Raw genomic sequence first — 24,415 nt, forward strand, 5'->3', positions numbered from 1 at the left:
CCATATGAGCGTTAAATTACCTAACTTAAAAGCTCTTACACCATCATTTTGCAAAAGTTGCTATAAAATAAGCTGTGTTGACTAACGATTTTACCATATTACCCTCATATATTTTGCTAATTTCAGCCATGCACTTCTTTTTCATCTTTTTCAACCTCTGCCTTCGGTTGCCAATCGCCCTAGCCTTTTTGAATAGCCATCGTTGGCCATTGTTGTTGCCCTCATTCTCCAGTCATCTCCTTTCTATCATCGTTTCCACCCGCATCAGCTGCCATCAACAACATCGGTCGCTGCTCCTATTGCGTTGTTGGCCATTGCTCCCATTGCTTCGCTGGCCATCTGTCGCCCCCATCGCGTCGCTAGCCGTTCGTCGCCTTCATCTCCTTCATTCGTGCTTCTTTTCCCTGCTGCCATGGCCGATCGAACTCTATACATATACTATTATATTTATATATAACAATAATAAAGATATATATATAATAATATATTATATAATACATAATCATATATATTATTGTTATATAACATATATAATAATATTGTATTAATATATTTTTAATAATTATATATATAATTTATCAACATTTAATGATAAAATTTTATATTATTTAATAGCATGTTTATTTTCGTCTTTTTATCAAGTTGTAATAGCTTATCAGATATTTTAAACCAAACACATAACTATTAATTAATAGGTTAAAACCATATTTATTCAAACAAATTATTAGTTTAAACGTTATATATAGCTTAAATGCTACCTAACTGAAAAGATTTTAAAAAAATACCCAACCAAACTAAGCATTAGTTTGGCTGTGCATTTTTTAAGTGAGCTTTTAAGTTCTTTAGCTTTTAACTTGTTTAAAGTTTTTAAATTTGTTTAAACTAATCATATATTTAGATAAATGTACTTTTAAGTTATCAATTAAAATTTATATGTTTGATTTGTAAAAGTTGATAAACTGTTAGAATTTGAGCAAAAAACTAAAGTTGATATGGTGTTGAATAATATAAATAAAATTTATAAAAATATTAATTTCTAATAAAAATAAATTATAAATTGATGTTTAATTGATAAAATTTTATCATTAGATGTTGATAAATTATATATAATTATTATAAAAATATTAATATAATATTTTATTAAAACTAATATATATTGCATGTGTGTATATAATGAAGGAGGTGGCAATGGGCGACAAAAAGAGGAGATGGGCAACAAAATGAGACAATGATGGACGTTAAGCTGGAAGAGATCCGACGACGGCATTACTTGTGGTGGTTAATATGGAGGAGGCATAGATGCAAGATAAGAGGAGAGCAATGGAGGAGAAGATGAGAAATGAGAAAGTAACGATTAATAGGGATAAGAGGGTAAAATTGTAATTCACATGGTCAACTCAAAAAGTCCTTTGCTGCGTTTTTGTAAAAGTTGGTGGGTGATAGCTTCTCACAAACACTATTAGATTAGCGTTTAAATTATATAACTTTTAATCCATTTGTGATACTAAATGTGTAATAAAATAAGCTTGACAGCATATCAGTTAAACTAATAACTTATAAGTAATCAAATCATATAGCGAAACGAAGTCCCAATGAAAAAAAGTGATGATATCATTACACTTGTGATTTATCAATGAAAGCTTCAACATTGCAACTTCGTCCAATAATTAATTCATAAAGATAATAAGTGATGATATCATTACATTTGTGATCTGTCAATGAAAGCTTCAGTATTTCAACCTTGTTGAATAATTAATCCATGAACGTTTTAATTGAGGATTTCTGTCATCATCTTCATCTTCTTCTTGGCAAATGAATGGGTGTTGTCTTGTTTTAAGTTTGAATTTAGGGATGCCACTCAATTGGTTAGCTAATTCTAGATCTAATTCTTCTTACTTTAACTGCAGTATTGAGTTTATATAAACAGTTTTTGAGTTTATTGTGTTTAAATTAATTTTATGAGATTCATTCTCAATTTCAAAAAAGCAAAAATTTCCCCCATAAAACCAACTCCTAATATATATAAGAACAAAACAAAAATGCTAATAGAACACGTGTCGTGTGACGATGTTTCCACTCCATGCTTCCTTTCCCTCTCCATTGCCCTCCACAGATTTTGCCGCTGCCTTATCCGCCGCAGGAGCTACCTGTCCGCACAAAACCCCAATGCCCCCCTTGCCCACTTCTTTGCCCCCGCTTGTTCCCACCCATCACCACTACAGCCGCCGCAAATGGCCGCCGGATTGGCCGTCACTTTGACGACCCGTCGTCTGTTCACTGCCCACCTTCAGAAGCCCTTTGCCTCTTCCTCTAATAATGCTTCGTCGTCGCCTTCGGTTCCGGCGGTTCGCTCCGTCCCACTCCTCGGCCGCCATCTGTCTTTCCGACGAAGGCTGCTCATTCTTTCCCCCAAGGCCACTACCGACCAGCCGGGTGCGTATTTGGTTGATCAAATTGTTTGTTTATATGTTCACTTGGTTTATTTTAAATCTTGAAATTGTATGAACATGAATTAGTATCGCCACCGTACTTGTAACCTCGAGTTCTAGCCTCATGAGCGTCAATTGCTTCCCCGTAGATCCCAAGTGGTATAATGTTACTTACTAGAAAAAAAGAATTAGCATCAACTTGTATGTTCAACAAATTTCTTTGCCTACCTGATAATTAAGTGCATTCACGTGCTTGGCCAGCGTATGAATGAAAGTTTGATTGGATACGAGGGAGTGTATTTGGAGTATACAAAGCATCCTCAAGTCCTAGATATTTGGACGAGTTGGTGATCAATAACTCAACAGTCTGTGTACATGTTGATAAATATGCTTTATTAACTATACGAGACAAGTGTGAGCACAAATTTGGTTCATTTATGCATTTTGGAGCGATGCTTTGCTAGATCATATAGCTCTTCAGGTACAGTTCAATGTTCTTGCGGAAAGGGCACTCTATAATTTTTAAAAGAAATAGTTGATAAGAATGCAAGAATATTGTGTAGAAAGTTCTTAAAATCTTTTTTAAAAGTTACAGAATGCTCTATGATCAAGCAAAGCTGATGCCACCTAGTGGGATTAAGGCTTGTGATTGTTGTTGTTGTTGCTCTGTGATAAAGTCAAATACTTAGGATATCAGGAAATAAACAAACAATTATTTTTGGAACTCTGAAATAAGGTATTTTGGGTGTTCCTTCTGGTTTTATATTTACTGTCATAAAAGTGTGAGCTGAAGTGGTAAAGGTGACTCAAATGCTTTATAAGAGCTGGGAGACCATGTAAGCATACTAAAGTGCTAGAGGGATTGCAAAAAAGAAAGCAATAATTTATAGGAATGGCTGCCAAAGTGTGTAGAAGTGGGAAATATTTGGGTTGCTCTGGAAGTTGAATTCCATAAACAATTTAGCTGAAAAGAGTGGATGCACAATGGTTGAAGAGCAATGATAGCAGAGCCTGCAAATCTCTTCATATGTTCTGGTGTAAAAGATTGTCAGAATTCAGTTAATATCTCCATTCTCATTCTATTATTCTCAGGAAACGAGGCAGGTTGTTTAGAGGCTAGTCTCAAGTGTTTGTGGCAAGGCCATGAGTTCAGGGAAACACATCGAATATTCTTTGTTTCTGCCAGGTAAGTCTCATATATACCTAATACCTTGACTAGGTGAGATACATCCCATTGCGTCCAAGTTGATGGTCCCTTGCTCTTTAGCCACCACAGACAACAACTACATTAATGCTGATGTCATATCCCTTTCAAGTTCCTTATCATGATACCAATACTGTTGAGGGCTCGATTAAGTTGCTTGACCAAGCAGGTGTAATAAAATTTGTGCCTGGCATCATCAGAAATTTGGCAACACTACTAGTTCCGAGCAACAATAGGCTATTCAGTTTGTGCTGCTAGGTGGTGCAGACATGCCAATACCTCTCAACCAATCAAGATCCCATTGACCTGCTCCAACTTGTTCATCCCTTGCTCTTAGTCATTACACACAATGCCCGCATCTCAGCTGACACTTTATCTCCACTCAGGTGTCATAGCATCATAAAATACTCAGCTGTACAGAGTTCCCAGGTCTGCCACTTAATCAAGCAGATGCAGTTTTATGTTTGAGATGGATTATCTAACAGGAGAGTTTCATTCTTCTCCAAGTCAGGACAGTCATATATTCTTCAAAAATAATCATGCCTATATCTCAAGGAAGGTATTCTCTGGCCCCTTTATGATGTCATATGTGATGGATCACTCATTTACTCAAGTCTTTCTCCTTTTAGGTCATGGCATCAGAGGAACATTTTCAGTTCCTCAAGGGACAAAAGACAAAATAATAATCTACAACATATGTAATAAGGTAGGAATGGTGTCTATTTAAGATGAGACCAAATTAAGATGGGTTGGACATGTGAGACAAAGACTGACAGATGCAACTGTGAGGTGAGTGGATAAAATGGAGGAAGCTTGTAACAAAGGAGGTAGATGAAGATTGAACAAACATAGTGGGAAACCCTCAAATGTGACATAGTATTTGACCATAGATAGAAATGGATGGAAAGCTAAAATTCATGTAGGTGACCTGACCTAGTGGAGTTAAAGGCTTGTGATGGTTGTTCTTATTTTCAGTTTCTCAGGGCTTTGCCAGTTTGCCCTTGAGGTCTTACTCTTTGAGGGGCTTTAAGAGCTGCACTTTTGTGGGCTAAGGAAAATAAATACATGTCGAAATTCTATGTATAACTCGATCCCAATTGGTATGATGGCCTGATGAACCGTCAAGGTTCTGAAGAATAAATACAGAAGGTTGCAATGCACCCTCTCGATTTTAACAAGTGCTAAATGTATATGCATGCTTTATCCATTGTAAGCCACAAAGAGAGAAAGTAGTAGGTAGAAGGAAAGAAGAGGATACGGGACAGTATTATAAGGTGGAAGCCATGTTGCTGCTACAAGCACCTATGACAGTTGCCATGGATTTCACTGCATTATGTCATTTGAATATTGGACTTTCCTACTGTCCATGCTATGTAATTTGCTAATGTGGTGGATATTCCCTCTTCGTTATCATAAGATGATGGCTCAAGATGCTCTGTTATGGGTGGTTCACCAAGTATCCCTGTCGTTTGCATGCTCACCCTTTGCCTCTCATTACATGGTGTATTGTAGCTTACTTTTGTACTCTCTCTCTCTCTCTATGGATTGATGTTACTATGTATTGACTGTGCATTTGCCACTGTTTTTACTTGTGGAATTGATGTAGTAGCTATCGGGTTGGCATCATTGCTGGACTACCCTCATAAGAAATTGATGTCCACCTCAATGCCTATCTATCCATGCTGTCCACTGTGGCATATCAGTGTGGTCTCAGTTTACAGCCTAATCTTTTAACATGTCTCCAGATAGTGATGCCAGCCACAATAAGAAATAGTCTTTGACTCCAGAACAGCCATAATAGAAGCCAATTGAATGTTGATGAGGGTTTTGGTCATTGTTCAATGAGTGAGGCCTTATTGAGGCTCAATAAGAAAATGGGACAGGTTAAAACTTTGTGCATCACTTATGTGGTAAAGAAATGGTGGCCCATAATGGAATATATGGCTTCGCTTAAAGTAATCAAGAGACAGGGACTTGTCTACCAGAGCCTAAATAATTGGGACAATTAACTCAATCCTCATTGTAAAAATTATAAATATTCAAAATCTTTGTGATGTAATAGTACGAGCAACGCAAGATAACAAAAACAACTCAACTGATGATTTGTTCATTACTTTTAGATGTTCTCTGCAATCATCAATTCCCTCTTCCATCTTCAGGGTTGCTATTAGAATCCGATTTTCTCAATTCCCTTGTCATGGTAAAAAATGATAATAACTCTTGGTGAGAAAGGTATGGAACATGTTAGAATATAGACAACTATTTTTCCTGTATCTGTAGATTGTTGCTCATGTCTTTCCACATGCTTTTGCAGAGTCATCTTTTGTTTCTTCTGCAGTGTTATTAAATTCTGACCCCAATGCTCCTTGCAGGTCAGGTCCAAGAAGGTGAGACAGTTGACAGTAAGATCTTGCCATATTGTAGCATAGACAAGAAAGAAAAAAAGTCAATAGGGGAGCTTGAACAAGACTTCCTTCAGGCACTACAAGTATGAAAGTCTGTTCCTTGGATTTTCTTGTCTCACTGCTTTCTGAATCAACATGCTTATTGTTTTATATTTCTGCTCATTTTTAATTCTATCATTGGCATATTTCTGTTGCCATTATAATGCAGAATTTCAGATTCAGAAAAAGAAAAAAGGAAGAGTGCATATGTGTTCTCTTTTTATTGACATGGGTTTTGATTATGTGCAGTTCTTTGATTTCATGTTTTCTGAATATGAGAAATGTGAAGTTTGTTTCTTTTTTCTACTGTAGGCTTTTTATTATGAAGGAAAGGCTATTATGTCAAATGAAGAGTTTGATAACCTCAAGGAAGAATTGATGTGGGAGGGAAGCAGTGTCGTCATGCTAAGTAAAGACTGAGTTCTGCATATGAGCTTCTTTTTCTACATTTATGATTGATCTTTAACATTTAATAAACTTCTAAGATGGCAGTTGGATGGCTTTGGGTCATGTATGGGTTCTGATGAATGGAAGTTCCTGGAAGCTTCGATTGCCTGTTTCTACATTTATGGCTTTGCCTTTATCATTTGAGGAACTTCTAAGATGCCTGTTGCATTGCTTTGTTCATGTATAGGTTCTGATGAACAGAAGTTCCTGGAAGCTTCAATGGCCTATGTGTCTGGGAATCCAATAATGAGTGATGAGGATTATGACAAATTGAAGTTGCAACTAAAGGTTTCTCTTTATTGTCTTCATCTTCATATCCACATACTAAAACTAATTACAGATTTAATTTTCTCTTTACTTGCACTTGATTTTACATGGGTAATTAGTATTGCTCATTATTTAGTATGGGACTGCATGTTTAAAGAATGTAAGCCCAGTTGTTACTCTCATACTGACAGTTCTACTGTAATATACAATGTTCAGGTGATAGCTATAAAAAAATATGGTGCATTGATAACCAGTCCTGGGGTTTTTGATTCTGTGAGAAAGGACCATGAAATAGTGCTGTGCCTGCCTTTAATTTCTGTGGTTTAACCAATTGCCAATCACTTTAAGACTTAAGGATACTGTATCTTTTCCTGTCCAATAATGTTTTCATGACTGTGAAAGCATTTAAGTAGCTTACAAAAATCCTGTTTTGTAGGCTTCATTACATTTGAGTCGTGCTTGTAAGTTATTCAGGTGGGCAACAAATGCATAACTGTAATTCTATGTCCTCAAGTTGATCAGTTATTAGAAAATAATTGGCTGATGATATAATAGCTTGTTGGAAGCAATATGCTCAAATGCCGTAATGGCAGGTGTTATGCACATATCTACTACCTTTTAACTAGTAGATATATATTTTTTCACTTCAATTTGATTTTACAGTCTGGCTTATTCACCTTATATTCCAGTTTGTATCATCTTTTAACAATTGGATATTTGTATACATCTTCCTGAATTTCTTTCTGCAATTATGTGGTCTCATTCCTAGACATGTAAGATATGCATACCAGTCTTATGTCTGTCCATTCAACAATTTGTTGGAACAATATGTACTGTTTTAGGGGCAAAAAGTTTACCAATGTAACATATTTAGGATTGTAGTTTTGGTGAAAAAGGTAAAGCAATTGTCTTAGTGATGGCTATTGGCATGACTTGAAGTTACATATGCTGTCCCAGATGCCAGTGGACTCATTGTTAAGGCCGTAGACAAGATACACCTTGTAGGAAACTTGTTCTGTTTGGTCCATGATGAAGGCAGAGTTTAAGGGGGCCAGTTTCCCATGAATTGGAGATGTATGATTCCATGGCATTTGTAGTTGACATGCCTCAGTTTCCAACTTAATTATAGACACACACAAAGAAAGTTGAAAGACTGTTAAAATATTTTCTATAGGGTCTCTGGGTTTGTGGAAGAACCTAAAGTGGCTGAACCCTCGTCTCTATCTCCTTGTGTGCTACTCAAGTCATTTTTCAGGTGATATTTCCTGCAACCACAACCATGTTGCACACAAAGGCATGTTAAAGTATGGTGTATTTGTTCCTATATTGTTTAGATTCATTTTTTCAAATGGGGTTTGGGTGTACTTGCATCCCTGCAAAGAATTTGTTCTGCACAGTCCAATTCTTTTTGCCATATTTTTTGTTTTCTGCTTGACTATGCCATATTAATTTTTTAAGACTTAGATATTACCAACTCCTTGCTAAAGAAACTAGCTTAATTTCTGTAGTGGTAAATATGTTTGGACATTCCCTTCTGTCTGTATATCTACAGTCACATATGATTGTTACTATTATTACCTGTTTGTTAGCATGGAAAACTAATCACTATTGAATAACTTATGCTTTTGTTAATTATACCTAGTTGTGATTTTTGGTTACCCTTTTGTTCTGCAGATTGATGGAAGTGAAATTGTTGTTGAAGGTCCAAGATGCAGTCTTCGCAGTAGAAAGGTGTGTAGTTTTTCTGTATCATTCTGTGTGCTATCCAATTTATGTTTTGTGCATTTATGCTCCAATTGATTCACATAGATGAATTGTTTCTGCTTAGATAACTAATATATATATTTTCTTATATCTGTCTATTACAGAATCATCAAAATTAGTTTCTATTTTTACACAGATATACAGATATCCTACAACCCCTGTACTCTCTCTATCTATATATATGCCGCATAACATAATATTCTTGTACTTAGTTTTTCTTAAAAAACTCTGGTTTGAGTCCTGCACAAAATTGATTTAACTTTGATAGAGGAAAGAAGTTGTTTACTTGAGCATATATGCAAAGAGCATTATGGGTCTAGAATAATGTGTTACCCCACACTAATGAAGTGCCTTTTCTTTAAGGGTGAATATATAGAACAAAAGTGCCTCAAGGAGCAAACCCTATAAATACCATTAGGGGCTTTTCCTATACAAAATAATAAACAGAAACCAGAGGTTCCCAGCTAGAATAAGAACCAAAATTGAGATCATCAAAAAACTGTTTAGCAGAGCATACACAAAAAGGAGCCACACATGTAAAATCAAAATAATACAGCTTTTCAAGTGCAAAATCAAACTATTAGTCTTAAAAACTATCCTTCAAATGCCCCGCCAAATACATAGAGGGATAGTCATCCAGGTGGATCTTTCTATCAATGGGTGCCGCCCTGTCCAGGTCTACTGCCGAACTTGGCACTACCTAGTGTATATACAAAATATCAAGCATGGACCTTCAGACTTCCCATGAAAGCGGGGAATAAGGACACATACCATTGATTGATTCCCCGTTACTTTTGTTTCAAATACACCAATGTAACACCATTTGCCCATGCCTCCTCAAATTGTCAACAGTTAAAGTGGCTCTAAGGGCCGCTGTCCATACTTATCTGCCCTCCCTCTGCCTTATCATCGAATGGCATTAGAGCAAGTTAAGAAAAGCTGAAAATAAATTGATTTCCCAATTCTGAAAAATCTACCTCCAATCCCTCCCTGCCCTCCTCTCCCACTCATATATTTACAGGTATACTCTTGTACATAGTCTAAGTAGTTCATGGGAAAACCTCCGAACACACTTCCCTAGACGAGCGTTATTAAATAAGCCTAAACTTCTAATATTTCTTGGAATGCACACCCACTCCAACTTGACAAGATGAAACTTAAACTAGTTACTCATTGCACTCCACAAAAGATCCCTTTGCAACCTCTTATTTATTGAGACAAGGGTCAACAACAAAGAGAGTCCTAAGTAGGCACATGTCTATTTGAGAGATGTTGCCTCTTCCAAAAAGCCAATATTATTTTGAACCTCTTAACCACCCCTTTCCAGATGACCTTAGACTTGAAAGTCAATCACAAAGGCATGCCCAAGTAATTAGAGGGAAGAGACCTGACCTTAAGTCCTAAATTGGAAGCTAAACCTAGCACTCCATCCACCTCCCCTACTGCTATAATTTTAAAGAAACACAAACATCAATAAAATAGATACTCCAAATTTCGCTAGCAACCAGGGAAAGTAGCAAGAACTTATCAACATTCTCTCTAGTCCTTTTGCAATTGCAACACCAACGCAATGCTACTAAAATTATTTCATTGAATTTCCCATCATCATTGTAGCCCTCCAAATCTCCGCTTGTGCAAAGAAAGGTCCTTTTGTGGAAATTGGTGAATCTAAACTGCCTTCCAAGGTAAAGCTTTTTCAACTTTGCGATGAGATTATAGGAAAAGCAGAGAGAGAATGACCTGTTTGGGGAACCATGTCAAATCAATGCAAAACCCATGATCCATGCAGTAGGACTTAGAGAAAATCGTAAGCCACCAATCCAATCAATTCTTGTAAATCCTTCTTTAGTGGAGTTAGCCCACACCATGGATCATGCCAAAAAAAAGCATCTTCATCCATCCCCCACCTTTAAATTACCAACGTATGATTCACCGCTGTAACCCTGATCAAACTTTCCCTAACCAAATCTCCAAAAAATTAAAAATGGGCTCTGCCGTAGGTTATCTTTGTGCATTGAAATGTTTTCATCAAGTTTATGGCTTGTTCAAGATGTAAAATGTTGACATCTCAATTCTTAAGTAACAACACTACTTGCAACTTTGGCACGCGTTACATATGGTTAGCATGTGTTGAAGAGATTACTTGAGCCTATTTTTGTTAGCGTACTTGGCTTTATTTCTGTTATGTGTTTATCTAGTATATGCTGTTAGTTGCTGTTAGTTTGCGGTATTAAGTTTTCTGTTATAGTAGTTAGGCACAATTGTATATAAGCTCAATCAGCTTCGTTGTAAGGTTGTTGGAAATATTATTCATCTTTGAAGGAGCTCAGTTCTGTAAGCGCTTCTTTTATTTCTCTCATGCCCTAGATTTCTCTAGCCCTAATCATCTTTACAGCATGCACTGCATGCTTGGAATTGTTTCATTGTGTTGTAATTGGATGCAATAAAGGGTTAATGGATCCACTGCATTACCCAGTTCGCTAATTCAAGAAATTTCAGGAAGTGTCTTGTTTGACCTCAAATTACGAGACTTTAAATTGTCTTCTGTTAATTTGCTGCAAAAATAAAGGGATACTGATATTCATCTGTTACCTAGTGATTGGGAATTTTTATGGCTATAAGATCATATTTGTTGATGGCTCAAATTTTTGGGTAGTTAAGCACCAATATGTACAAAACATAAACATAGTCGAGATGAGAATGTTTAAATGGGTGTGCAACCATATGAGAAAAGAAAAAATATAAAACAAGATCATATGTAATAAGGTTGGAGTATTGTCTATTGAAAATAAGATGAGGGAGTCTCAACTAAGATAGTTTAGACATGCGTGGTGAAGAATACCAATAGGAGAACTTGTGAGACAAGTATGAAATAGAGGAAATTTGTACCAAAATAGGGAGAGGAAGACCAAAGAAAACTTGGCGGGAAACCCTTAGATAGGACATAGAATACACTGGCTTTACAAAGAATATGGCCATGGAGAGAGAGATGGTTGGTGCTGTAGAATTCACGTAGTTGACCCCACCTAGTTGTATTAAGGCTTGTGATTATTGTTGTTGTTGCTACTGCTAATTGATCCTAGGGAAGTAGCGCATTATGAACAAATTGATTTCCTCTTGGAGTTTATTGTTTAAAGCTTTCTACCTCTTTGTTCCAGTTTGATGACACTTTTGACTAGAAGTGTGCTGGAGCAAAAGTGATTTCAAGTTTGGCATTTCTTGAGCTTATTTACTTTTTCATGTAGGTCTACAGTGATCTCTCTGTTGACTATCTCAAGATGTTCCTCTTATATGTCCCTGCTGCTGTCATTGCACTAGGACTGTAAGTAACACTGTGTTTCAATATGTAGATTCTGCATTTCATTTCTTTTGATGGTTTCCTTGATAAACTTATACCGCTAGTTAGTACTTCTAAATCAGTTTATATCCTCCCCAAAAGGTCTCCTCTTGTACTGCAGTAACTGGTAACTAATAGAGTTACCATGTCAGCATCAAAAGGTTAACAAGCAACAACCCTCCATCCCTATCAAGTGTACTACAGTTAGGATAGGTGCATTCCTTTTAATTGTATGGATTTCAAATTTCTTTTTTTCATTGACCCTGAAAAAATTGCCAAACATTGTATCTGATATTTGATTGCGAGTTTCTTGGTGTATAATTGCCATCATGTGATGTTTATTGATTTCTTGTGAAATTGTTAACCAGTGGACAATCGTGAAAGAAGCTTTCCTGAGGATAGGAACCTACACACACACACACATCCCACCAGGGGGAGTCTCAGTAAGTACCTTAAGGGCCAGGGCCAAAGAAATATCCTGTTCTTTTAAGTTAATCTTAAGTGATCCAAGACAAAACAGGAGAAGTAAAATGAGAAAAGAAAGAGGACAAATGACCTATAGTTTGATTAATATGGACCTGCAAGGGACTTGAAAACTTAATACAACTTGAACTTCCTAAAATTGTAGCACGGTTGGCTCAAATTATTGTCATCTTGTTAGGTTTCTATTTATTAGGTTTTCATGGGTTATATTCATGGTAGTTGATTGGAATATTTTACTTAATTTGTTTTTTTTTGGGTGCTAAATGTAGTTGTTTGCTGCATATCTGTATATATCATTTTAATGTGATTGTAGAACTTCATGGAAAATTTTCATTTGATGATTCTTTACAAAAATGAAAGAAGTTATTGATAACCATTCTCACATGTATTTGTGGATCCAGAATCCATATTATTTTCTGCAAGTTGTCTTGTTTTCTTAAGATTTACTTTTGCAGGTTTTTCTTCCTGGATGATTTGACTGGGTTTGAGATCACATATCTTTTGGAGGTATGTGTTACTTCATTGCTTTTCCTTGTTCTAAATATAATTTTGTGGGGCACTGGAGAAGGGAGATGCCCATTATAATGAGTCAAATTTAAGTGGTCATTCCTCAATGTACTTTGGGCCTCCAATTGATCACATGACTTTATAACACATTGAACGTGTCCTTAACATGAACAACTTGCTAAGTTTCTTTTTGACCCCATGGGCCATGTTTTCTATGCCATGAAAAAAGAGAGATATGTTGTTTCTGTCGCTACTTCAATTCATATCACTTGCTACTGTAGGATTGTCCTGAACTTGAGCTGAATTGATTGTTTGACCAATTCTCTAGGCATCTGAAATGATTATGTGCGTGGAACTTATTCCCTTCCTCACTAGAAGTTTCTTAATGTCTTGATGTATTATTGAAAAAGAGTTAGTTGTATCTTGGTTGGGTTTGAAGCAAAAAAAGTTATTTTTCTTTATCCTTTTTAAGTAATTTGTGCACTGAAAGTTTGTTACAGATTGGTTGTTAATGATGCTTATACCTTTAAGCAATATGAGGGTTGGTGGTGGTGAGAAAAGGCAAACCGGTTAGTCATATTCTTACAAGGTAGATTTGGATGGGTTGACAGGTTTGTGAATGCTATGGGTAGACAAATATTCAGTTTAGTAGTGCTCTCGTTGAAAATAACCCAGGTAATGCATTATCTAGTGGTGAGCTAAGAATGACAAATATAGACATGTGGCCCATCTACAACATGGAAAACACATGGCAACAAATATGTACTCTGCGCATACATGGTTGGAGAAATTGTTTCATTATTTCTTTATTATTGTATTTTCCAAATACTTTGCACTACATATAAAAAATAGAAAAGAATATCTGATTTTAACAGAGTCAAACAAGTAGGGCATGTCTGGATCTACATTGGACATATGTTGGGAAGTGTTAAACAAGTGCCAATGCTTTAAATGGTGGTCCTATGCAGACTTGTCCACTTTCTTGGAATAGTTGTGTTTCTTAGGTTACCAGATAAAGATATTAGGTTATTATGACTTGGTTTTTCCCATGGAAAGACCAAGAACAGCATGTTATGACTAGTAAGGTCAATTAATGGAGAGGGAAAGGCCATAAGTAAGAACACCTCAGAATAGGTGACATATTTGACCCCATGGCTGTCAAATTAGGATCCTGCCTAGGGTTGGTAGAGGGGTCTTTTGGATCAGACAATAAGATCCTACCAAAGGAGAAATGTAAGCCTAGTAATTTTATATTATAACAAATACATCAACTGTGTAATGAATACGCCTACATTTATGCAAAATGACAAGTAGCAATATCATGAAAAATAAAAGGAATTGCATAAAACTACATGAATCTAATAGGAAATAAAGTTGAGTTTTAAAAATGTACTCAACAGTGAAGTGCTGGAATTACAATTAAAAATAGAAAAAAGCATTATTTATTTTTGATCCACTAAAACAGAGACGAGCAAAAAACTATCATGCAAAAGCTCGTGCTGCTGGCTGCAGCAAAGAAGAAGAAATTCTCTGCTGCTATCAGGCTGCAATGAAGAACAATTACTGCAAAAAAGGAGTTCTTGCAGCAGGCAGCAGTGAAGTAGAAGAAGAGGAAGGGTGTTCCCAATGTGTGATATTCCCATTGTGGGTCAGGGGAGGGTCATTTTTGTATATGGCCGTAATTTCCAAAACTTGAACCACCCATGACCTTCCAGTCACAAAGTAGCAATCTTATTGTTGCTATCGAGGCTTGCAAAAGGAGAAAAGGAAGGAGGAGGATTTTGGCCCAGATTTATAATAAGAATCCGTAGGATTTTGGCCCAGATTTATAATAAGAACCCTCCCCCCCCCCCTCCCAAAAAAAAAAGAAGTAAGAAGGCCACTTTTTTAAGCCAAAAATACGGGAGGATCATGATACCTGCAGGTCCTATGGTTATGCACAAAAGAAATTTCTGGCACTATCTGGATCAAATTTCTGAACTTGGACCATAGGATCTTACTGTCCTACAATCTTGATCTCGATTTTGATGACCATGTTTGTACTTGAGATGCATCCAAGGCACACAGTCATAGGCAAGTGAAAGTATGTGTGTTAGACTGACATGTCTAATGGTGATGACTTGTGGGTTACTTCAAAATACAAGTTTGTAATGTGGTGTTTTTAGTGCTGATGACTTAGTTGAAGTTAAGAATTCCCACTCTTTAATTCATGGATATTGGACCTTGATTGGCCACTGAAATTATACTGATGTATTAGATTGTTATGTCTTCTTGACTTGCAATTTTTTTATTTTTGTTTTGATAATTTATTGAGTAATGAATTTTGAAAATATTATTGTTGCAGTGTTACAGATATATAATAAATGATTGATAAAATAATTTGAGTCTGTATACTTTAATTTGTTTACATTTATGGAATTGAATGGTATCTTTCATGTTCAACTATCTAGAATTCTTGGTGCTTCACAGATGTAATTTTATGAAAATAGCTAATAAACTATAATAAAAATATAAGTCTCTCTGTGTCCTTGTGTGTCTATATCCTCATTATTTATTTATTTCAAATCCACTCTCCTATGTATTCATGTCTGTTTCTTCATTGCTCTCTATATTTCTGTTTCTTAATCCATAATTAGGAAAAGTAATAGGAAAATTCAAAATGAGATTAAAATATGTTATACTCTAAATGCTGTTTTTGTAAATTTAAGTTGTTGGTGCTTTTCTTCCAATTATTCTAAATAATTTGGCTGAGATATTACTTGAGATTTTATGAGGATTGCAATATCCTGAAACTTGGTCTTTTTTTTTTCTATATATAAATAAGCTTAAAGTTGCAACTGGTTGTTTAACATTATCTTCAAATGAAATTTTAACTAATGGGATTCTAAAAATTCTTTAGGTTCCCTAATGTTTTTAAAGTTTTCCCTACTACTTTTTTTTCATGAATTAATAATCTTGAATATTTCAATGATTTCTGAAGAATTCAGGTTTCTGTAATTTGTGAAAATTTTATTTTATTTTTCGGTAAATAAGAAATATATTGAATGAATTATTTGTGATGTAGCACATTTCAGGAAATTTTAGTTGGTGCAATTATGAAATGAGAATGTGGCATTCTTGTCTTGAATACAGACCTGATCTAATTACCCTGCAAATTCTTCGTCATTATAAGTTTGCCTGGGATCAGTACAAATGTCTTATAGCATATAGACTAATAATTTTCTAAAGCAGAGTTGTTGAGATGGCCGTCATCCTTTTCCCAGTCAGCTGGTTCTGCAGAGTGCTCAATGATTGTGGAGTTTAAATCATTAGAAAAAGTGACACTACCAAAATTCAGATTTAGGGATTTTAACCCAACTTGAGGGAATTGTTTTGCTGTTACACGGACTTGTGAAGTACTCTTGTCAAATGAGAGAGGGCTTTCTCTCTCTCAAGAGGACTGTGAGAAATCAAAAGCCTACAAAATATTTTAGTGTAATAAAATAGAGGACTTTCCTTTTCTTTGTGAAGTGGACATGAGTTCTCTTTGAAAATTTGATCATAAAGGTTTTCTGCAGTTGGCATAATATGGTTTGGTTTGCTCTGTTTTGTTTCTTAATTTCTTTGTCATTCTCTTTTTATTTAATGAACAAGAGTATCTAAACCCTAGATATCAACTCAGATAGCCATTAGGTATAAATTATCCAACAACAAATGCTGCCAAGATCACAGAAAAGGATTCATGTTCAGTCCCTTTCTTTTGAACATACCAATATATGAAAAAATTTGCTGAAGTTTCTTGGTTCTAATAGTGTTTCCTGGAATTCTGGGGGATGGACGACATCTTAGAAACCAGCTCAAGGAAACAAATCCCAGGGATTTGCCAGCTTTGTCCTTCTGGGACCATGGCTTACATTGTCCTGTGTGGTTATAGCTTATAACCCACGATCTGTTAACTCTTTTGGGGGCATGAGAAACGGAGAACTGAGCCCTAGAGCACAGTTGATATGACAATGTCAGACAGAGCTTATTCAAGACAAGATGATGTGTCTTGTTTTTTTCTCGTGTAATAGTTTATTAATCATTTTCCTCAATATTTACATTTCATTTGTTTATTTATTTTATTTGCAGCTTCCAGAACCTTTTAGTTTTATTTTCACATGGTTTGCCGCTGTGCCATTGTTATTGTGGTTGGCTCAATCAATCACAAAATCCATCGTGAAAGATTTTTTGATCTTGAAGGTAGGACCTTATTATCTTTTGCTTTAAAGGTTCTAAACCAGACAACATTGCCATAGTTGGCGTGCAAACTAATAAACTTCTGTAATTTGTCAGGGACCCTGTCCAAACTGTGGGACTGAAAATCTCTCCTTCTTTGGGACTATTCTCTCTGTGTCTAGTGGTGGTTCCACCAACAAAGTTAAATGTTCCAAGTGAGTTTGTGGTTATTTACATTGGTTGAAACTTCATAACACCCCATTTAAAATTCTGCTGCTCACTTTTTCTTGGTTTTTTTCTCAATTGACTTCTAATTTTTCACTAGTTGTAATATTATGTGGATGATTCTTCTCAGTTGTGAAACTGAAATGCTGTATAATTCAAAAACTCGCTTGATTATGCTGCCAGAATAAAGTCAAGCATGAATGAAGGTACATTTGCTATCCATCTTTAGTATTTTTGACTTTCTACTTAAACTATGACAATGGAAGAGCTCTTATAACGAAGCAGCAAGTTCAAGTAGTATTGACGCAGTGAGGAAATTGATTGTCAAATTTTGCAAGTACACTCACATGTTAAAGGAAAAAATGTTACTATAGGGTGCCTTCTGTTTGGGAAAAAATAATAAAAATGGTCACAACAAACAAGAAATGTTAAAGGAGAAACAAAAGGAAAAACAGAAGCAAATTTCAAAAACATAAAGCAAACATGAAAAGAAGGGAGAAAATTTTAAGATGGGGACATTAGAAGTTGGTGATCTTGGTAGTCCAATAGAAGAATTTCACAACCTCTATTCCAAATTATATATAAAAAGATAGCTGTCCAAAATGCTTTAACCAAGTTTAACATGTCTCCCATGCCTTCCCACTTTTATTTGGCTTTTAAAAAATTGGAAATAGAAGTAAGTCAACTAACTGGGCAATTTGCTAATTGTTTACTTGTGGCTTTTTAGTTCTCAAACATAAAAAGGAGGTTACAAAAAAACAATTTTGAAATTTCCCCCTAGTTAAATTATTTTGAGAAGTAAATTCATTCAATTTAAGTATAACTACTAGAATTTTAACATGTATGAAGTTTGATCCAAATAGAATTTAAATAAATAAGAATCAATGTAACTTGCAAAAATGCTATATTGTTCACAATAATGGGATGTCTTCTAAAACATAATTAATTTTCTTTCCTATGACCACATTAAGAATTACAGAGAAAGAGAACAAGTGATATCCAATGTATGTTCTACTTTGAATTTCTTCTTTACTTCGCATTGTCTTAAACTTTGTAATATGTATTTAAAAGTGATTTTGTTCTCAAATGTTATACTGAAAAGGACAAATGAAAATAACTGTTGTTACATATTCCTTATATCATCAAAACGAATCAGTTTCACAGTTTAGGTGAATTCCCATGTTATGTTTTTAGAACTACAGTTTTTTGGTGAAGTTTAATGTTGTCTTTGTAGGAAACTGTGATATCTTCTTGTTTTCTATGAAAACAGAAAATTTTATGATGCAGAACCCAAACCAAAAGAAACAAGAGCAATCCTAATTACTTAAAGTCAATAGCAATATTCAATATATTCTTCAATACTTCACTAAAGGATTATTTATAGACAATTAATAGATAAAAACCTATTTTAATGAGGATTCTTTTCTAACTAGGATTCCTTGGTAATTAAGTTGATAAAGGTAATCCTGATCTAATTAGGATTCTAGGACATAAATGAAATTAAAAGAAACTAGGAAACAAATTAAACTAAAGAAATTAATAAAACAATATTAATTTCTACTTTTATGCCTAAAATATTGTTTCTAATGATCTTCATCATTCTGTTCCTTAATTTTCTATGCGGATACGATACTTATGACCTATCCAAGTATGTTTGGCAGTATCTTTGTTCTTTCTTGACGTTTTACTTCTATCATTGTAAATGCATGACAAGCTCCTAAACCTACCTGAAACTGGTGTTGCTGAATAAATTGATTAATGAAATTCTAACTATCCTCTTAAATTCTTAATCTATCATTACTAGGTGAAGTCTTCTGTGTACATTGTAATGAGACTGGTATTTATATCCATGCACATTTCTGGTTTCTGTGAAAGAAAGAATGACAGCTTGACGGATCACAAATGCAGACTGAATCCTTGTGAATGGAGGCCTATGCTACTGGTTCTAGCACGAACTGCAGGGGAGGCCTATCCATTACACATTTCTGGTTGTGTAGATCTGTAACTATCGGTAAACGAGGAAATATGAATGTATTTGACATGTGATTGCATCTTGTGATGTACGGTTCATCTGTACATAACTACATCTTTGTCCTCTGCAAGAGGTGCAAATTTGTGATGAAACCTCCAGATTAATAGAGTCGCACTTGCCTTGTAATTCTGTTATCCCTTTCTGCTGTTTCTGTTGATTTTGCCTATCATGTTGCTACTGGTTGCTCTGATTTCTTCTGCATATCAATCTCGACCAATATGCACACATATAGCAGAAGTAGATGAGCGGAAAAATGGACATCAAGTTAGCTTACATTACTTAGATATGAATGATTCAGTCTGTTTGTTTTGGTATGATCTGAGTTATAATTTGCAAGTTTCAACTTTGTGTTGCCAATCTCAGTTGGTGTGATTTGGGTTCTATATGTTGTTTTCATTACTATAAACAAGATTATTATATCATTCAAGATCTAGTGGGAGAACTTGAGACTTCAGATTTGCCAATGTTACCACTAAATTGTAAGTTCGATGATTCAATATGCTGATATATGTTGCATTATAGCTCATGTAATAGATGATGTGCTGATTTCTGAATTATATGCATTGTCTTATGCAAATCTCATTGGTGTGAAATACATGTTTTATCATTCCTTTTTTTCCTAAGACATGGATAGAAAATTTATGCAGAAGTTATATTGATGTTATTTAATGATCAATTAATATATTGAGAAGGAAAATACTTGCAAAAATTAGCTTATATGTGTCCATCTCTATCTTTTGGGTAGTCGATGTGTGACTTATGCATAATTAATTTAGGCAAGTGTACCTTATTCAAATATGCATACAATGATGAAAGAAATGTTGATCCTATATTACCAAATCAATTTTAAATTAACCTAAGTTAAACTAATTAAATCTGACAATGAATTCCTCATTGTTTCGATGAAATTGGGCTTATAAATTAAAGGGGAATTGAGAAGAAATATAAGGGGAATTAGAAGAATAGAAAGGGTGAAGAAGAACAGAATGAGAGAGAGAGAATTAGAATTCATATATTGATAAAAGATAATTCAATTAAGGTTTAATCAGACCTTTATAATGAGTACAATGGAGGAATCTATCGTACAATGACCTGGCCTCCTCTTTTCTACCTTCTAGAACAATTGGTTACAGCCACCTAGGTACAATCCTTCCTCAGCTTATAGCTACGATATAACCCCTCATAGCCTCGGTATACAATAATTCCCCCTTCTTTAAGAGTTTTCTTATCTTTAAGAAATACTAAGGAGTTGGGTAGCATGTGGGAACTGCTTGAGAAGGTTTAGTAAGTACTTCCAGGTGTTGTTATCCGGGTGAAGGTGAAACCATTTCACCAAAACTTGGGTTAGGGGAGCCCCTTGTTGGTATATGACCCACCGATCGATTATGGACTAGTTGGTTGTGTGCCGATCGACCCCTTGAGTATGGACACGTGAAATACAAGATGAATTTGACAGTGATTTGGTAATTGGAGTTGATAGGCAATCTGTCCAAATCTGGCCGTAACAGGAAATGTTCATAAAACTTGGGATTGAGTTTAGTGACTTGCCCCTTTGAAAGGGCCTTTTGATGGGTGTGCTTCAACCTTAAGTAGACTAGATTCCCTATCTTGAACTCCCTTTCACTCCGTTTTTTATCTGCAAACTGTTTCATGCGATTCTTAGCAGTTGCCAATTCCTTCTTTAGGGATTGAAGGACATGCTATCTCTATTGGAGGTAAGTATTTACTGCTGTTACTGTGGTTGGCCCAAGAATGGTGGTAGGAGTAGAGGTTTGTATCCATACATGGCCTCGAAGGGGGACATTTTTATTGAGATGTGGTAGTAGGAATTGTATCACTAGGGCCAACAAGAGCCATTTGTGCTAGCCCTTGGGTTGTAAGAAACAAAGGCAACATATGTAGGTTTCGAAGCATTGATTAACTCTCTCTGTTTGTCTATCTGTTTGAGGATGATACGCAATGGATATGTGAAGATTGATTCCCAATGATTTCAACAATTCTTTCCACATGAGGTTGGTGAACAACTTGTCCCTATTAGAAATTATATTTTGTGGCACTCCATGCAACTTAACCACTTGGTCTAGGAAGATCCGAGCCACCTCTTGAGATGTGAAGGCGTGAGAAAGCCCAAGGAAATGCGTGAACTTCGTGAACTGATCAACTATCACAAGTATGCATTCTTTCCCTTCAAACCTAGATAGCCCCTCGATAAAATCCATGGAGATGCTACTCCATGCTTGGTTAGGGGTGGCCAATGGCTGCAGCAATCCTGGAGGTGCTATTGTCTCATGCTTGCACCTCTTACACACATCATACGCCATCATAAATTGCTTCATTCAGGGTCAATGAAAATCTATTTCTTGAATGCCTTTCTAAAGGGGATCCATGCAAGGATTGCAAAATCTTATTTTTGAGCTTATCACATTCCTTAGTAGCTCATTAGTGAGTGTGAATCCTTTTTTGTTGAAAGGATCAATAGCCAATTGCTCTAACAGTTATTTAGTCTGCTCGTCCTTTTCATAACTTGCTGTTATTTCTTGATACCAATCGAGAATTACTGAAGTGATGGTGACTGATTCTCCTTCTTCAAAACAACGAGATAATGCATTAGCTTCCACATTCTCCTTCCACTTTTTGTATTGTATGACATAATCCAGCCCCATGGGCTTGTCCATTCCTTTTCTTTGTAATTGCGTGTGTAGCTTCTGCTGTAGCAAAAATTTTAAACTCTTGCGGTTAGTTTTTATGACCAACTAATTTCTCTTGAGGTAATATCGCCATTTCTCCATATTAGTCAATACGGCCAAGAACTCCTTATCATATGTGCTCAAACCTTGGTGCCTAGGGACTAATGGTTGACTAATGAAAGCCAGTGGTCTGCCCTTCTGCATTAATATTGTAGGAAAATATTCAATACGCCAACACAAATAAATTCCCTTTTCACCGTGTGATTAAAATAGAAATTCAGGACAATCACCACAAGCAATAAAATACTAGAATAAATAAAGTTGTAATGCAATGTCACAAAGAATTATTTAACGTTGTAAAACCCTTCAATGCAAAGGGAAAATCGATGGGGCAAATCGACAATTCCATTATCATCAAATAATAAAATATAATAATTTTCTTCTTTAGATTTTTACCCAAAATCAAGAGGTAATCCACTATACACCTTGAAGATAAATTCTCGACAACCACAAATTTCATCATCTATGTAACGATAGATGGAACCCAAAATAATAGTAAAAAGAGAGAAATACTTCACCAAACAATCAATGATATAAAGTAGAAAGGCACAAACTTATTCCTCAAAAACAAGCAGCGATGGCTTCTCATTCCTCAAATAATCAAGCAGCAACGGCTTCTCCTTGAACCCTTTATTTCGTGTGAGTGGCTATGTATATATATACAATTATGATGTTGTTGCTTCATCATCGAAAAATTGGAGGTCAAATTAAAATTGTAATGCTAGCCATCCAACTATTATAAGCCTAGTTGGATAAGCATGGGCTGGACCACCCATATTAATTTTAAATTAATAAGTGGGCCAATGGCTTATAAGCCCATCAATCTCCCCCTCCAGCCCATGAGGGAGGTACACCAAAGACTCCAATCACTTGGAGTCCATCTCGACCTACTCGGCACAAAACTCAAGCTTCTGCTTGGTAACAACTTTGCCCAACATATCTGTAATATTTTTGTTAGTGTGAATCTTTTCCAAGTGCATCAATTTCTCATCAATTTCTCCACGAATCCAATGATACCTCACATTAATGTATTTGGTACGAGATTGGTAGGTATAATTCTTGCTCAATTCAAGAGCACTTTGATTGTCACAATAAACGATGTGCATTGAGCTCCTCAAGAAACTTTTTCATCCACATCATCTCTTTCCTTGCTTCAATAACTGCAATGTACTCGACCTCAGTAGTGGATAATGTCACACATTTTTGCAATTTCGACTGCCAAGAAACAACTCCCCCTACAAAATTAAACAAGTGTGATTTTCTATTGTTAAGGTCTTCTACCATATTTGCATCTGTATACCCTGTCAAAATTGGCTAAGCTCCTTCAAAACTCAAACACAAAGTAGAAGTTCCTTTGAGATACCTCATGATTCATTTTACTACTTTCCAATGATCTTTGCTCGAATTAGACATAAATCTGCTTACCACACTAATTGCATGTGTAATATCTAGACGAGTACATACCATAGCATACATTAAACTACCAACTACTAAAGAGTAAGGTACTGCTACCATCTTCTTCTTCTCTTCACTAGTTGAAGGACAAGCTCTTTTGGTAAGTTTGAGATGACCACCAAGAGGTGAGCTAACTGATTTAGCTCCTTTCATACTGAACTTGTCAAGTACCTGATCAATAAATTTTTCTTGTGATAGCCACAATCTCTTAGATTTTTTGTCCTGAACTATTTCCATGCCCAATATTTGTTTAGTCGATCCCAAATCTTTCATATCAAATGATTTATGCAAGGCTTCCTTCAATTTCTTAATCAACCCTGCATCCTGGCCAACTATGAGCATATCATTAACATAAAGCAATAAAATAATAAACATATCACCTGGAAAAGATCTGATATAAACACACGAATTTGCAATCATCCTTGTGTATCCCTGACTTGTTATACATCAAACTTTTTATACCACTATCTTGGTGCTTGCTTGAGCCTATACAAACTCTTCTTCAATTTGCATATAAGGTGTTTTTTCCCCTTTAGTTCAAAACCTTTAGGTTACAACATATAAATTTTTTCCTCCAAAGTCACCATGTAGGAAGATAGTCTTCACATCAAGTTGCTCCATCTCTAGACCTAGACTGGTTGCTAAACCCAAAACAACTTTGATGGATGTCATTTTCACAACGAAAGAGAAAATCTCATCAACCAAACGAGCCTTGTGTTTCATCAAATCACCATTGTCATCTCATTTGATTTTGTACTCCAATTTATTTCTTAGTACTTTTCTTTCCTTAGGAAGATCCACCAGTTCATAAGTATCATTTTTCTTCAAAGGGTTCATCTTTTATGTCATTCATAGTTGTTAAAATCCCGATTTTACG

General features: G+C 35.5%; 1 protein-coding gene across 3 annotated transcripts; it reads left to right on the plus strand.

Moving 5' to 3' along the window:
- The first annotated feature begins 2,145 nt into the window (after positions 1-2,145).
- LOC127786742 (PGR5-like protein 1B, chloroplastic) lies at positions 2,146-19,462 on the plus strand. Of its 3 annotated transcripts, none has more exons than XM_052314374.1 (11): positions 2,146-2,433; positions 6,006-6,121; positions 6,390-6,486; positions 6,712-6,812; positions 8,466-8,522; positions 11,801-11,877; positions 12,831-12,882; positions 16,993-17,103; positions 17,197-17,294; positions 17,435-17,510; positions 19,109-19,462. In XM_052314374.1, exons 1-10 carry the CDS (start codon positions 2,232-2,234, stop codon positions 17,490-17,492), a joined length of 969 nt encoding a protein of 322 aa, XP_052170334.1. In that variant the 5' UTR covers positions 2,146-2,231; the 3' UTR covers positions 17,493-17,510; positions 19,109-19,462. The 3 variants fall into 3 exon arrangements, with proteins under 3 accessions (XP_052170334.1, XP_052170336.1, XP_052170335.1); XM_052314376.1 differs by having other exon boundaries at positions 19,184-19,462; XM_052314375.1 differs by having other exon boundaries at positions 19,213-19,462.
- The last annotated feature ends 4,953 nt before the right edge of the window (positions 19,463-24,415 follow it).

This window comes from Diospyros lotus, chromosome 12 (genome assembly GCF_014633365.1).
Source record: "Diospyros lotus cultivar Yz01 chromosome 12, ASM1463336v1, whole genome shotgun sequence".
Taxonomy (NCBI): Eukaryota; Viridiplantae; Streptophyta; class Magnoliopsida; order Ericales; family Ebenaceae; genus Diospyros; species Diospyros lotus.